General features: G+C 39.7%; 1 protein-coding gene across 3 annotated transcripts; it reads left to right on the top strand.

The window, feature by feature from the left end:
- Nucleotides 1–3,857: 3,857 nt before the first annotated feature.
- Nucleotides 3,858–15,383, top strand: LOC136425084 (WD repeat-containing protein 76-like). 3 transcript variants are annotated; one of them, XM_066413855.1, is made up of 16 exons: nucleotides 3,858–4,021; nucleotides 5,240–5,314; nucleotides 6,180–6,449; nucleotides 6,671–6,835; nucleotides 8,212–8,378; nucleotides 8,992–9,109; nucleotides 9,744–9,842; nucleotides 10,289–10,393; nucleotides 10,783–10,835; nucleotides 11,359–11,512; nucleotides 11,843–12,001; nucleotides 12,566–12,693; nucleotides 12,904–13,005; nucleotides 13,210–13,365; nucleotides 13,743–13,902; nucleotides 14,864–15,383. In XM_066413855.1, exons 1-16 carry the CDS (start codon nucleotides 3,950–3,952, stop codon nucleotides 15,083–15,085), a joined length of 2,205 nt encoding a protein of 734 aa, XP_066269952.1. In that variant the 5' UTR covers nucleotides 3,858–3,949; the 3' UTR covers nucleotides 15,086–15,383. The 3 variants fall into 3 exon arrangements, with proteins under 3 accessions (XP_066269952.1, XP_066269951.1, XP_066269953.1); XM_066413854.1 differs by having other exon boundaries at nucleotides 6,668–6,835; XM_066413856.1 differs by lacking the exon at nucleotides 9,744–9,842 and having other exon boundaries at nucleotides 3,859–4,021; nucleotides 6,668–6,835.
- The last annotated feature ends 162 nt before the right edge of the window (nucleotides 15,384–15,545 follow it).

Raw genomic sequence — 15,545 nt, 5'->3', positions numbered from 1 at the left:
TATCATACGACAAAAAATGGTATGAAGAATGAACCTTAGTTGTGTGTTGACAAAACTCAACATGACTTGCCTGAAGCATTTTCTGAGACAAGCGGCGCATTCAGTCCGCATATTGTTTATGGGATTGTCTAGAATCTTGACGCCTCAACGGCTGACTCAACATTCCAACACGACTTGCCTGTTCAAAGAATTTGTCGACTGTCGATTTTGCATTGGGACATGTGTAAGTTAGTTAAAGGTGTACATGACCAAGCATAGATTATGTAAATGTGGAAGTCATTTACATAATCAGAATATTTCATGGAGATATGAGGTCTCCAAACTCTAGTTTTGATCGTTTATACTACAGAAGAAGCAAATGTCGCCTCAGAACTGCCTTTGTTCTTGACCATCGAAACATACATATCTGTCTGGCGCCGGTAAACCTTTAGGAATGTAATTACCCTGAATAATTATCCCCAGATGTGCAAACTACAGGATGTTATATCAATTAGGATTACAGGATCATTTGGATTGTTTGTGTTTTTACTACCAAAGAAGCAGATGTCGCTACGTATGTAGGAAAGGACTCCTGGCAATTTGTAATCATCATTCTTCGTGATTCTCGCTATTCAACTTTACTTAACTTCCAAATGCTGCAAGAATGAAATTCTCATCATTTACCACAACAGGATTATAGTCTTCTTCATCAGTTATACAAATTAGGTCTTCGTTTGCATAATTGATATCTATCGGTATTCCTCTCTATCTCAGTTACAGGCATTTACACGCAGTCCGGGAGCCTCAGTCTAACATCTGCTTGGAGTCTGAAATTGGACCCAGGCATCAGGCACGCCCACTAAAAGTCACTAGACAACTTTTGTCGCGTCTGACTGAGAAGTAGCCTCTACCAGTCAGAGCGTGTCAGCTTTCTCTACATGAATGTCCGAAGCGTTAAGCCTGTTACCAAAAAGTATACCAAACTATTACATGCATTTCTCAACTTCATAGATTCCATCCGATCGGATATCATAACAGGTGTAATTTATGCCACACGTGATCCAGTGACAGCTCACATAGTGATAAAACCTGTTTGTTGACTTCGGGCTATTGTCTAATCGCTAAACATGATGCCCCTGACAAAGAGACTCGATTAGCTCATGTCTGAAGACGACTCACGCTGTTTAAAATTTGGCTAAGAAATCTAGAATAGAATATGATACAGAAGTTTGATGCTTTCATAACATGAGAGTCGACGCTTCACCGTGTCTTTAAGTAGAGAGTACTATAGACAGACACGCCCCCTAAAAATCACCAGACAAATTTTGTCATACCTAATTAAACGTGAAATGTCACCCAAAGGTCGATGGTGGCCGGTACCAGACAAGTTATGGACGGACAACGTACCCATGAGATTGTAGATATTCATATTGGCCTTCAACTTATCTGAATGCCTTTTTCTTACCATTCACATTAGAGTAACTGAATTCCATCCGGCGAAACTTGCCTTAACTAAAGTGAAAGAAAAAACTACCTAACAGGGCATCGATTGAAAATGTGACTGAGGAAGAAGAGACTGATGGTCTACCTGACTGGTGACTGGGTGACAAAGTTGTGGAAATGTACGGGGGATTTCTCAGTGTCAGTCGATCGGACACAGACAGACTGATGAGCCGAATTGAGCAACACTTGTCAAGATATTTGCTCTTTTGAACTTTTCCCTTTCTGGGTTTCACACATTGCCCACAATGTGGGCGATCTTAAACGTCAATCATGGTTGATTCTAGCTGAAATTTACTCTCAAGCATTGCTTGCTTCCGAGCTCCCTTCGTCCCCTGTCCACAACTTTGGACGTGCCCCATCTTTCTGCACATTGCCTTTACACCACGCAGAACCAGAGCAAAAATGGTACACGTCACCGACAGCAAGGCGCCCGCCACGTTCTAACTCTAGGGTGCCGGGAGTGACAGAAGGCATGATAAACGAGCATTTCTGACTAGATAGTCCTAAACTTCCTTCGGATCAGAATTGACTACAAAAAGAAGATAATCTTACAGTGTCGTAATGAAATTGTAGAAACCTTTTGAAAGGTACGCCACCCCAAAGTCACCAAACAACTTCTGTCGTACCATTTCAATTGAACATGAATCTCACTGTAACCGCTAAGAACGAGGCCCCTGACAAAGAGACTCAAATGGTTCGTATCTCAGGACGATTCATACGCTGTTTAAACCGTGGCTAAGAAATCTAGAATAGAATAATATAAAATACAGAAATCTCATGCCCCCTAAATGACACCAAAAAACTTATCATACCTAATTTTTGTTTGTCATGTCTAACCGAGAACGTGATATATATATATATATATATATATATACATGTACATTACAATTTACGAATGAGTATAATGGAAAAAGTATATAGTTATGTTTGCAAGTGTTTCAAAAAGAGAGAAGACACGTATTAGGTGATCAACATTAGATTGACAATAGTGTAGGAAAAGATTGATGTTCACACTATGGCTTCCCGGTCAAGAATGAATACAGGAACAATGGGTCCCTGCTCTTTAATGATCGCTGATTGGTTACAGCCGTCTGGTGTCTCTGAACACCCATGGAGAGATTCCTGTTATCACAGATACACATCTTGCACAGTAAATGTCTCCACTACAATAGTCCACAGTTTTGTTTGTTTTGACTTTTTGATGTTAGAATGTAGCATTTAATTATTTCTTGTCTTACATTTTGCATATTCTAGACCACGCGTGGTCATTTGTGCATTTAGCCCATCTGGGCAGGAATATGCAAAAACAGAATATTTTCATTATCATTATTATGATAAAGTAGGCCAGCGGCCACGTCTATTCTCTGAAGGCTTCTTCCAATAGCAGATATAGAGTCCGTCTTGTTTTATATGTTTTGCAGCATATTGAACGCTTTCCTAGTGCTCCGCATTTTAAAAGAAAGAGTAGCTTGTACCATGGAATGTGTAGTCAGCACCGTGGACAGTGCTGTAAGTACCATATGTGCAACGGGTTCTCGGATAGGTATATCATCCTGAAAGATTCCTGCACACAGATGCCATCCATATTCAGGAATCTTTTACGTCTAGGATAATCTTCTCATACAGGGCTCGAAATACTCGGTGCATATTCACTTATGTGCACACAGAATTAGCTGTGCAACCAACAACAGGGTGCAACTAACTTGACTGTGTGTGGGGGTCTAGACATTTGCGTAGGGTTACGCATATATTGTATTCAGCTGTTAGTATATTCGTGACATCTAAGTGTCAGAAATAGTGATAGAACCTTTGTTGTATATACTTGATAAAATCTTAGCTACAGAATTCACGTTCAGAAGAGAGGCCTGTCATTACGTTTTGCCAGCATTCTACATCCTATCTTGTGCACCCCAAAATTTTCTGTGCAACTAGATTGTTAGGTTAGGTTAGGTGTACCAGTGCATCTCTTCCTAAAATGAATTTCAAGCCCAGGATGGATACCAGACTACCCAAAGCTGGCGGGTCAGAAACAACAATAAAACAACTTTTCAATCGTCCACCCCAACATCTGCTTGAAGATTATGACGTAAACAAATTGGGGAGGTACCGACGTTCGACAATATTTTTATCTCACAGTACAGCTGAATGTCTTTACGTAATGAACATCCATTAAATAACAAAATATTTCACCATACTCGACACAGTGATTTCGTGAACGATATTGAACAATGTATCATCTTTATACGAGATGGTTAGTTCTATCTACCCTACGGACAAAATGAATGATTCCATTTCCGAATGGCGTGCCCTGGACTCTGAATATAACCAGTCTAAATTGCATAACAGTCGGAGCTATTGAATATCCACGTTCTGGGGCTGTCCAAAGTTATATAAAGTAGTTGGCGGGAAAGCGAAGCGTGTGTTTGAGACAGAATTGGCGAGAAAATTCAGCGTTTCGCAGGACAAAATGCCGATCAGAAGCAAGAGATCGCTCTCCAGCAATGGTAGGAACCCTCCTAGGTCATCGAAGCAAGCGAAGGTGGGTATTTTATGGAGAATTCGGACACATTTGGTGCAAAATCGGAGGGCGAAGCCTGTTCCCCCTCACTCGAGCCCCTGAAATTTGAGAGGTCATGCAAGTTCACTACGTGGCTCTTATTGGGGATTCCAGTATGGTGATAATCCTTAATACGTCTCTTAAAATATTGGAAATAACCCCATAGAGTAGAAAATGTTAACTATTAAGATAAATGATTTTATTTGAATTGATAGCGGTTTTTCTGAAAGATAGACCAAAGTTGGACTTTTTTTCGACCGATTTCTACGGTGTAGTGGCATCCCCCTTTCACAGCACTATTCTCAAGATGGCGGCCTATCCCCGTTTAGGACAAAAAGTTCCTCAGAACTTGTTGAATATTTTCGCAATTTCTGCTTCATTTTCGGCCTACACTGAGGTGGACACGTTCCAGAAACGACCAGGTAACGTATAGGTTTGCTTCCGCGACAGATTTTGGTGGAATTTCTTTCGGAATCGGTGAAATTTTTGTCGGAGAAGAAATTTACAGAAAGTCTGAGATTTGCATTCATGCACGCCGAGCGACCGTGCCCAAAAAAATTCACCTCTTGAGTTAAATGAATTTGAAACCCTCATCGTTTTGAATCGTAATCCTCGTTGCTTTATTTGTGAAATAATTTTGCATCCACGAGCAGTTTCGTTGCCTTTTGTGCTCAAATTTTCTACCGTCAGAAGTCGTCAGTAGTTTTCGCCACTCTTTCCAAAAGGGATAGGATTTCAAGCGGACAACCTTTTGTTGATTTTTGACGTAAACCTTTTGTTTACGACTCTCTCTCTTTCTCAGGCAGAATTTTGGTTTGTTTGCGGACCGTTAAGAGAATAAAATTGCATGAAAACCGAGCCTTTCAATTCTGAATCTAATGAATATTCGAGAAGCTCGCATAGTTGTGGGCCCGGGGTTATGAATATGTAAATCTTTTGAAAAAGTGACAGATCTCCAAGGATGGGGAGGGGGGCTGCTGAGCTGAATTTTCTTATTCTAAAGGAAGGTAAACCATGCAAAGTTGTACTGCTGTAGATCCATTTAATTAACGTAATTTGGTGGGGACTTCACAGTAGAAGGTGAAGGGAGTTTTTCGAAGTGACAATTACTCACAGTCAGTCAGACCACATAGTCTTAAATCCAGCAATGTTGTATTTTATCCATTTTGACATGACAAACTCTCTTTTTTACTGATACAGGTTGAAGTGGTCATTGTTGATGAGAGCCCTTCCAAGCATTCTACTGCAAGCAGTGATTCTCTTCCTCTCTCCAAGGTACCCTAAATTCCTTTTATTTTCTTAGGAAATTAATTTCACCGTAGAAGGGGACAGTGAGTTCTCAGGGTGTTGTAAGTTTGCAGTAGAAAACGATTCTGTGGTACAGTAGGAAAAATTGGAATGTTTGCGATGTCATGAATTCACGGTGGAGAGGCCGCTTGACCGAAAAAAAACACAGGAAAATAAAACCAACATGAGCATTACAAAATTTAGATCTATTTGTGCATTATTTACTAAGTTTTTCCAGTAGAGTTTCAAATGTCAGAAGTAACTCAGAACTACATTTAGCCATTTTTTTTGGTGATGAAAGTTGCCATAGATTTATGTATGAATGTCGACATGAAAGAAAACATTGAGATTCGTCTCATAACATGCAAATATCTTATCGGGAAAGGAACAAAGAAAGATGTTGATATGAGTTGATCAGTGATTTGCATGTTCCTACACACAATGGAGGTCTTTAATCAGCACAAGAAGTGTATGTCAGTTGAATTATCTTTTGTGATAGCAAATCACAAAGGAATGTAAAGAAAAAAAGCAAACCTATGTTTTGTCTGCTGAACAAACCCTTTTGTCTGTCTTTGCTTTTCCTCAGAGATTTGCACTACTGTAAATTTTGAAATTATCACTGCATTTTTTAAGTTCACAACTATACTGTAATACATCTCATTGCAAGCATATGCTTTGTCTTCCATTGTTTTGTTTCATTTCCCTTTCAACCACAAAGTCAAGGGCATCGTTGATTATTCATTCTCAGTGTGCCCAAAGATTTAATTATAGTACTGCAATCTTAAATGATTTTACAGTATTTCTGAAGAAAAGTAGCTCAGCTGGAAATCTGTTTCTTCTTTTGTTTATTCAGCTGAAGCAAAGAGCTGTGAATGGAAGGGCAGCCAGAACCAAGGAAACACCAGCTAGTAAGAAGCCCCCCAAGGAAGCCCAGAAAGTTCTTTTCTCTAACAGCAGGAAGATCATCTCTAGTGATGAGGATGATGATGACTCCAGAGATGATGTTGAGGAGTCAAGTGAGGAGGAGTGGTCCAGTGAGGAGGAGGAGGAAGAATCTAAAGATGAGAAGGAGCTGTCTGCTGAGGAGTCAACATCTAGTGGTGAAGAGTGGGGAGTTAAAAGAGTATGTTTCAAACATTTTTCTTGAAAGGCAATAAAATCTCCTTCAAATGTGATGGAGAAAAAATTGCTCTTAGAGTAAGAGGAATTTGAAATAAATGTAGTTGTTTCAAACATTGTAATTAAAACATTTGATGGATACATTTTAATTGAAACATGTAGATACCCTTTTGCATGTACTGGACTGTGTTAATTTGTCATTTTCTTTGATTCCAAATTTAGAAGAAGGTCACAAAGCCAAAGAAAGCCGCAAAGCCAAAGAAAAGTGCCCCGCGTCCAAAGAAAGCTGTGGGGAAAGCAAAAGCAAAGGATTATGGCAAAGATGACGAAGCGATTGTTGGAGCGAACTTAGACAGCGACTCAGATGATGATGACGTTCCACTGTCTGCTGTAAGTGTATTTTTGTACTGAAATAATTGTTCACATTTAAGAAAAAGACATGAGTCTTGATAACTGTATGTGTAACTAAACCTTCAGCCTACTATTACTAAGGTAGCAATTTGGTACTGAATTTGTATTGACAACAGTGAGAAGGTTAACTTTAAACAAGTAACACATATTGTTGTAGATTTTTAACTTTCTCCCTGCTGCCTAGCCCCATACAATACAAATTTGGTACCAAGTAGCTACCTGAGCATGCTGAAAGTTAAAAGTTGGTGTGTTTCTACACTTACATGTTTTTTTTTTTAGGGCATTTAGACTATTTTTGTAAATATTAAAAAAATAACTTGTTGCTTACTTCTGCTGTTTGATCATGTGTATATTTTCCCTGTCATATTTACATGTATATTGTACATGGCTCAAATTACTACCTGCATATGCAGGTTAGTGCCGGTACAATTGAAGTTGTGTAGGTATTCCTGATGTCTTCACAGCCAGGTTTGCAAAGAAATGCTATTTCGAGCCCAGTCTAACAACCCCTCTTTTGGGAGTTGGCCAATGACATGGAAGCTACACATATTCTAACATGGCCTTGTCAGACAGGCCAGGATTGGTGGCAATGCCTACTGATGTATCAGTATTGCACTTGTCCCGGCCTTTCTGATTGGGCAACAATCTCCTAGCTGTGCGAATCCCAACCAATATTGAGGACACCATGGTGAGCACACACCATTGAGCACACCTCAGCACTGTACCTCAATTTCTGTATCTGTACAGCTGGTATAACCGCCCTTCAGCGTAACATACCAGCTAATTTCAGTGCAAAATGGAGTAGCAGTGTTTAGAACAATCGAGTTGTCCCATGTTTAGAACTTAGGCTGGCATAAACAAAGGAGTTTGTCATGACAAGAAGGTTGTGATAGGCGGCAATGTTGTACACGTGCCAATATTGCACTTGTCCCGGCCTTTTTGCTTTGGCACAAATCAGCAGTTAGTAAACAATATTCAGGTTCAGGCACAGGTAACATTGGAGGTACAGCAGTTTAAAGAAGTTTAGCCAGTTTTTTTGTTGACGTTAAACATGCAGCCAACTGTAACCTACTGGTGAAACTTACCATAAGGATTTACATATGTGTAATTTAAAGCAAGAGTATTAACAAGTGTTCCTAATAGTAATACTCACATTCTCAAAACTATCATGTTAAAGATGAACATAACCTAACTTATCTTAATATCTTTCTTAGTAGGCTGGTCAGCTCATTAGAATAGTGTCCAGTTCCAACAACTGTACATGTTTGATACGCACTTCTGGCTTTCTTTTTATTGCTAAGATTTTTGCCTGTAGAATGAATGAATAAAAAAAAAACCCTCTTGTTTGGTATTAGGCTGGGCACTATGTGTCAGAGTACGAGAAAAAGCGACTTCAAAACATCCAGGAAAACGCCGCGTTCTTCGAAAGCATCGATATCCAGTCAGCCAAGAACAACCTCAGCGAAGTCTCGGGCTCTGCCAAGAAGGCTGCCCGAACGAGGGGACTACAGCCAAAGAAGAAGTAAGTGTTATTACCTCCATTAGAATTTCGGTTTAGTTTCTCCATTAGAATTTCGGTTTAGTTTTGGGCTTGTTCGCATGTCAGCATGCATGCAGTTCCGGCACAATATCTTGATGATTATTGTACTTGTAACCAATGATTTAGACAATTGTGTCGAGTATTCTTGCAATGTCATTCTTTCATAATAAAAACTTAAGAAAGAAAAGGATACTTTATCTGATAATTCTTCTAATTTTCGGGTTCGATATGTTTTGCATTATAGGGACAGGGTCTTCATTGGTGTTTTAAAGTTGCTGTTGAAACAGTTCTGTAGAACAGTAGTCATACAATTGAGACATATTTCTTGTTGTGGAACACACTATCGCTGAAACAAAGAACTGCTATTACTTACAAGAACTTTAAGAATGGCGATACGGGCGGAAGTTGAAATCTGTATTGTATGTAACATGGCTTTTAGGATTGATTGATTATTATTGTTGCTGTGTACTTAGTCACAGTTGTGGTTTTATCTGTAAAATCAGAGATACCTGATAAAAGGCTTCACAGCCTGAATGGAATTTGCCCTGTATAATTAAGTAAATACAAAAATATTTCTGATGTCTTGAATTCACAGTGGAAAGGCACCACTCCCCCCGCCGCGAACTCCTTCCTTGAGGTTACAGAACAAGAATCCAGAAGGAGCACAACTACCCCCCAAACCAGAGCCTGCACCTCTGTACCAGAACATGCACGTAGGTTCCTTCTCTTGGACGTATTCTTCAGGGTAGGGATGCGATCTGGCAAAATTGCGGAATCTACCATTCAAGATTCCAATCAGATTCTGTTGACAGAGATTGTGATCAGGATGTTAGGGGTGTGTTAGGGAGGTCCCCCTTTAAAAATCTTGAGTTTCAAGCCAAATCATTTATGTAAAGTGACAGGAATTGTAGTGCTGTCTTTCACAAATGTAAGGGAATATTTTTAGTTTTACAGACTTAGCCAGATCGTAATGTCAGCCCTTACATATTGTATATAACTTGTCTGTTTGTTTCTGACCAACATCTTGTACAATAGATCATACTGGCATTGACATTTCTTTTTACTTAGCCACGAAATATCTCTGTGTGTGACTAAAGTTGATACACCCAATTTTTAGGTTACCATCAGTGTTGGTAAACCACCACAAGATTTAGATTTGATAACTTCGTTTTAAAACTGCCCACCAAAAGTTGTACTGACCCTAACGTTTTCAACAACTTTTCAAGCATAGCTAAATCTTATTGATTTTTTAAAAAGTATTTCAGGTACTCTAAGACATACAATTAAACAGGAAAATTCAGCTTAAGTTTTAAAGTAGAATAAAAAAAGGCTGGTTTTATCTCATAGGTTGAAAGAGGCGGCCCAACATATAAGCACTTCTTTGTGCAAAGGCACAGCAGTGTTAGGCGAGGCTTGACAGGCAAACACAAAGGAACACCTTTTGGGGTAAGCCCTAAAATGTTCTTTAAGATTTGTACAAGAAAATTTAACAAAGGTGTTCCTTTGGTGGATAGAAGTAGGGGTTGGAAGCAGAATTGGATATAATCTAACATATGCCATGCATTAGTCTTAAAAAACTTCACGTTCAAGTGGATATAGTGGTTGTACTAGTGACCACCCCTGTCAAACCTTTACTAGTGACCATTTCTGCATACTCTAAAGACCAACTAGCTGTTGTGGCTACTTTTTCGAGATCCTAATTATTTTTTCCCATTGACCAGCTGCCATTGACCCAAACATAAAGAATCCTGTCCATAGTCATGACCTGTCTACTGTGACATCAAGTCCATTGAGTGGTTATATAAACATGTTTGACTGTATGTGCAAATTGTTGTTTAAGATTTTTTTTAAACGCAAATGATGATGAGGAGTTTGCTACTTTTGATTTCCAGCCCCGGAAGCCAGCAGGGCCGTTGGACATGGCAGCCACCAATGTCAAGGGTGATGACAAGGGGCTGGGAGACAGGTTCCAACAAGATCTGCACAGACTTGCCAAGGTTGGTCAACAAACTTGTCTGGTAGTACGACACAGTTAACTGAAAGAGCTGAGGCACATACCCCAACACAATGTAGATGGCCTGGATTTCTAGCTATGTACGTGTTGTTTCCTGCCATGAAGGTTATGCTGTTAATGCAGTTTATTTGTTTTGGGGTAGCAGAACTTGAGAACTTTTGGATGGATCTTTACACAGTACATGTACTTAGTGTGTTGGTAAGTGTTGGCAAAACAAATCATAAGTCTAAGCGACTTTCTATGTTTGCATTTAAACGGAAGCTGCAGTTTAAAAAGAAGATGATAGTGGTCTTTTATGTATAATTCTGTTAAACTAAGACAGTAGGCATAAAGTAGTGTATACTCACTGTTTGCTCTTCATTTGTATTGTAGACCTCCATCCCCAAAAGTGAAGTGAAAGAGAGACTGACTCTATCTCAAGAGAGGTGAATATTGCTGAACATGATATTTTGTTGTTCTTAAACGAGTTTTAACTGTAATTTCCAACACAAAAATTGGACTTAATCAAATTTTCGACCATATGACATCGGTCTTTGTCAAGGAGTTTTGTTGTGTTTAGTAAAATTATGCTATTCAAGACAATACATTTTTGTGGTTGTCATCATCAATGGCCAGTATTTGCTAGCTAATGTAGGCTGTCCCCCCCCCCCCCCCCCCCACCAACTTATGTTGCCCTAAGTCTCCATACATTGGTGTTTTAGATGTGCAACTATCTAGCTTGTCTCATGACCTGATCTGGATACAAATTACATCACACCCTCTTGTAAAATTGTACTATACTGCAGTTATTCCATAAGATTTAACAGGAGCTATAAGTTAAAAACTGCTATTGTGAATGAACCTGTTTGATTAATGTCGACTGTTACCAGTTATTTATTTGACTAAGAACTTTGTATAAACGTTTTCTTTCTGTTATTGTTAACATACTTGTTTTCGCCCCTTTCCCAGTTTCTTAAAGTCGGCACAGTCCATGACCATAGCAGAGGAGAGGCTGGCCAAAGTCACACCCGAGCGCATTTTCTCCTTAGCTGTCCACCCCTCCACGACCAAGATGTTGGTTTGTGCCGGCGACAAGTGGGGCAGACTAGGATTGTGGGATGTGGTGAGTATTATGGGATACCAGATACCAAATTTGTAATCACACTGGAGATAAGAAATTTTAAGAACAGAGTAAGAACATATGATATGGTATATGTGTTAGATAGTCCACAGCTTGAAGTTTGCATGTGTCATTCCTTTATGTATTACCCACAATGTATCACACTATGCATATGCAAGTTCAAACTGTGGAATAGCTTATTGTCAAATACAATTGGGCTGTTCATACAAAATCCTTTCTTCCATTTCTATCATTTCTTCATTTTTTTCATCATTGCTTCCACATGGCACCCTTCCTTGAAAATGAGAAAACTAAAGAAATTCACATTTCTAGGAATCCAAAGAGGGGGATGACGGCGTCTACTTGTACAACCCGCACTCCCGACCAATCAACTGCCTCCAGTTCTCCCCAGTGCACCATGGGAAGTTGTACATGTGCAGTTACGATGGCACCATGAGGTGTGCTGAGTTTGAGAAGGATGTTTTCTCTGAGGTGAGCTCAGGTCTCTTCTTTTGGTAAAGATATATAGGCAAGGTAAAAAGGTAAATGCCCATAACCTTTAAAAGGCCGTATGGGCAGTGGGTGGTTGTCCACTGTGTCTAAGGCAGTTGCTTGTTATCCACTGTCTAGGGCAAAGTATTGTAAGGCAGAGTCTATCCTTCTCCTTCCACCGCCTTTAACCTCCCCAACTAAAGTCAGGTACCCATTTTTACACCTAGGTGGAGTGAAGAGAGTTGTGCAAAGTACCTTTCCCATGGACACAACATCTAGCCAGAAATGTAACCCATGACCTCTAACCTAACTGCTTGACCATTGACTAATAAAATACACCAGAACTTGGTAGCAATACTTCGGATATGTTTATCTGTTTCTTAGTATGGTGTGTTCTATGTAAAAGTTGTTTGACAGCATTTTGAACATATCTTTTTCAATACTGGTTGAACGGCAACATGTTCACAGTAACGTCATGGCATCTTTTTTTCAAGGAGGAAAATAGCAAAGAGAGATGGAAGATAGAATCTCACATCCCCTCCACTTCTTTCTTTGTCCCTATAGGTGTTTAGTACAGAAGAGGACAGGGACTCGCTTGTGAAGTACTTTGACTTCCTGTCAGAGGATGGGACCACTTGTCTAGTCGGACTGGGGGATGGAGATGTGGCTGTCGTAGACACCAGAACTAAAGGGTATGTTTGTACATTTTATTAGTGTTCAAAGACTGTAACTAAAATGCCCCTCCAGCTCAAAATAGAATTTTGAATGAAATGAAAGCATTTTGATGATTGTATTTCATGTAAGGCATTGAGAGCAAAGAGGGCAGAAACAGTACAAAAACAGTACAGAAACCTGCTGTCAATGACCGAAAGTAATTTTTTCTTTTATGTATGTGTCTACAGCAGTGAAGCTGAGCACCTGTACCCTGCACATGATCGCACCATCAAGACTGTCAGCGTACATCCTACACAGAGGCACTACTTCGTATCGTGTTGTAACGACAGGTATGTCTATATTTTCATCGTAGTTCAACTTTCTAAAATTCATCTTTCCTTTAGTTTAAATTAGTTCACATACATGTATGGCAAAAAAATCTAGGGTGTGATCTGTATTGAAAAATTATAACCTTGTGTTATTCTTACCTTTTGCACATTTTCTATAAGATTTTATGGGTCAAAAATTTGATTTGTAGAATCGTTCCTTTCCAGCAATGTCTACATCTACGACTTACGGAACATGAAGAAGAAAGGTAGCCAACAATTCGTAGCCTCACTATACCAGCACAGCCGGTCGGTGTCGTCTGCGTACTTCTCACCAGCCAGTGGAAGTCGCATCCTCACCACGTGTTTCGACGACAGAATTAGGTATATCACAATAATTGCTGAGTTGAAATACGCTGTCAACTCAAACCTACATGTGCAGCAAAATTTTTGAATTCATAATTCCCTTAGACACTTTCCTGCATTTTTAAGGTACACATTTGTAAAGTAAAGTTTTCCCCCTGTTACAGCCTGATTCTAAAGCCAAATGTTCATTGTTTTAAAGATTGATGAAAAGTCACAGGGTTCTATGGGACTTCTCCCCCAGATAGAACTACTCCTACTATTATAGGGAGCCCCATATGGTCAAACTTTGCTAAGAACACCAAGTAGACACCTTAATCCAACGTGTGTATCCGTTGTCCTCTCTTCGTATTTGTTTGTTTACCAACCTGACGAAACTATTCACCGATCTTATGCAGGTTGTTTGACTCGTCAACGATTGGTCAGCAGACAGTCAAGCCTCTCCGTGAGCTCCGCCACAACAACCAGACGGGCAGATGGCTGACTCCGTTCCGCGCCGCTTGGGTCCCGGGGAGGGACGATCTCTTTGTGACAGGCAGTATGAAACAACCACGACAGGTGGGTTGAAAAATACTGTAAATTTATTTATTGTTATTCTTGTTCCTTTCACTGTAACTTTGAGTTCACTGTTTTCACAGTGACCTCTGTAGCGTGAACTTATCATCACCGTGAAAAACCTGTTGTAATTTTTTATGATTCCTTCACACATCCGTTCTGTAAATTACTTGGTGCCACTGTGAAGTTAAAGTTCAGTGAAAATGTCCATTTTCCTTGCCCCGTAAGATTTTTCTACTGTGAGGATAAAATGTATTACAGTACTTATGTTTTGGGGGGAAAGGAGGTTTTCCTGGCATTCTGAGTTCATGGTTGATACAGTTCTGTAGTACAGTAGTAATACAGTGGAAAGGAATTTTCGCGATGTCATGATTTCCTGATGGAAGGGTCTCCACAAAAATAAAACCACCTCGAAAATTTCGAGATATACAGTAAATTGTTCTGTGTAACAAGTACATTTTAGACCATTCTTTGTGGGTATGACAGAAGGATGGACATTGCCTGAAATTGTGTTCTTGACATAGAGTATAAAGGTTCTGGGTTCGAATCTCTGGTAGCCCCCAGTGTTGTGCCCTTGGAAAAGGCACAGAACACCTATTTCCTCACATGGAAATTATTACCTAGCTTCTGTTAGAGACGTCCTTTCAGATGGGATGTAAAGTCGGAGATCCCATGTTTGAGGAGATCCAACCCTGGGCACATACAAGAACCCACCACACTAACCAAAAAGAGTAGGGGTCTATCCCATGTGAGTGTATCAAACGTTACAGTCTGGTCTTAAACAGCTTGTACTTACTGTACAAAGCTGGTGTGTTATGCCTAGCAGTAGGCTAGAGGCAGTTTACAAGTTTAGGGAAACAAAACAAAACAAAGAATTGGAACAGTTTCTAAACAAGGTTATGTTTCTGGTGTGTGCAGTAGTTACAGTATTATCTTCAAAAACATTTTTTCTGTCTCCCACCAGATTGAGCTGTACAATGACAAGTCCACCCTCCTCCACACATACATGGATCCTGACTACCTCACCTCCATCTGCAGTATCAACGCCTTCCACCCCACACAGCACCTTCTAGCAGGGGCTAACTCCAGCGGAAAAGTGCATGTATTCTCCGCATCAAGTTTCTCAGCAGCTTCTAAGAAAAGCCCAGGCTCTCCAAGAGTTGTGCTCAAGAAACTAGCTGTCTAAGACATAGTATTGTTAAAGGGACAGGGTCTACACACTTTTAATCAGTCTTATCCAAATGTAAGACTATGTTTCTCACACTAGAAAAACCATACATAAACAGCTAGCTCAAGTTTCTCAGCAATGTCTAAGAAATTATTGTTACGGGTCTCCAAGAGTTGTGCTGAAGAAACTAGCTGTCTAAGACGAATTATGGTTAAAGGAATAATGTCTTCACATTTTTAATCAGTCTTATCCAAACATAAGTCTGTCTCACAGTAAAATAAAAAGCACACATAAACAGCTAGGTCAAGTTTCTCAGCAATGTTCAGGTTCCAAAAGTTGTGCTCAAAAAAAAATGTCTGCCTAAGACATAGTATGGTTAAAAGAACAAAGTCTTCACACACTCCAAAACAGTCTTATCCAGATAAGAACACATAAACAACTAGCTCAGTTCAGTTGGTAGCAATAGTTGGGTATTACA

The sequence above is a fragment of the Branchiostoma lanceolatum genome, chromosome 19 (genome assembly GCF_035083965.1).
Source record: "Branchiostoma lanceolatum isolate klBraLanc5 chromosome 19, klBraLanc5.hap2, whole genome shotgun sequence".
Taxonomy (NCBI): Eukaryota; Metazoa; Chordata; class Leptocardii; order Amphioxiformes; family Branchiostomatidae; genus Branchiostoma; species Branchiostoma lanceolatum.
Note: the sequence above shows the minus strand (reverse complement) of the source record. Positions and strands in the feature narration are given on the sequence as shown.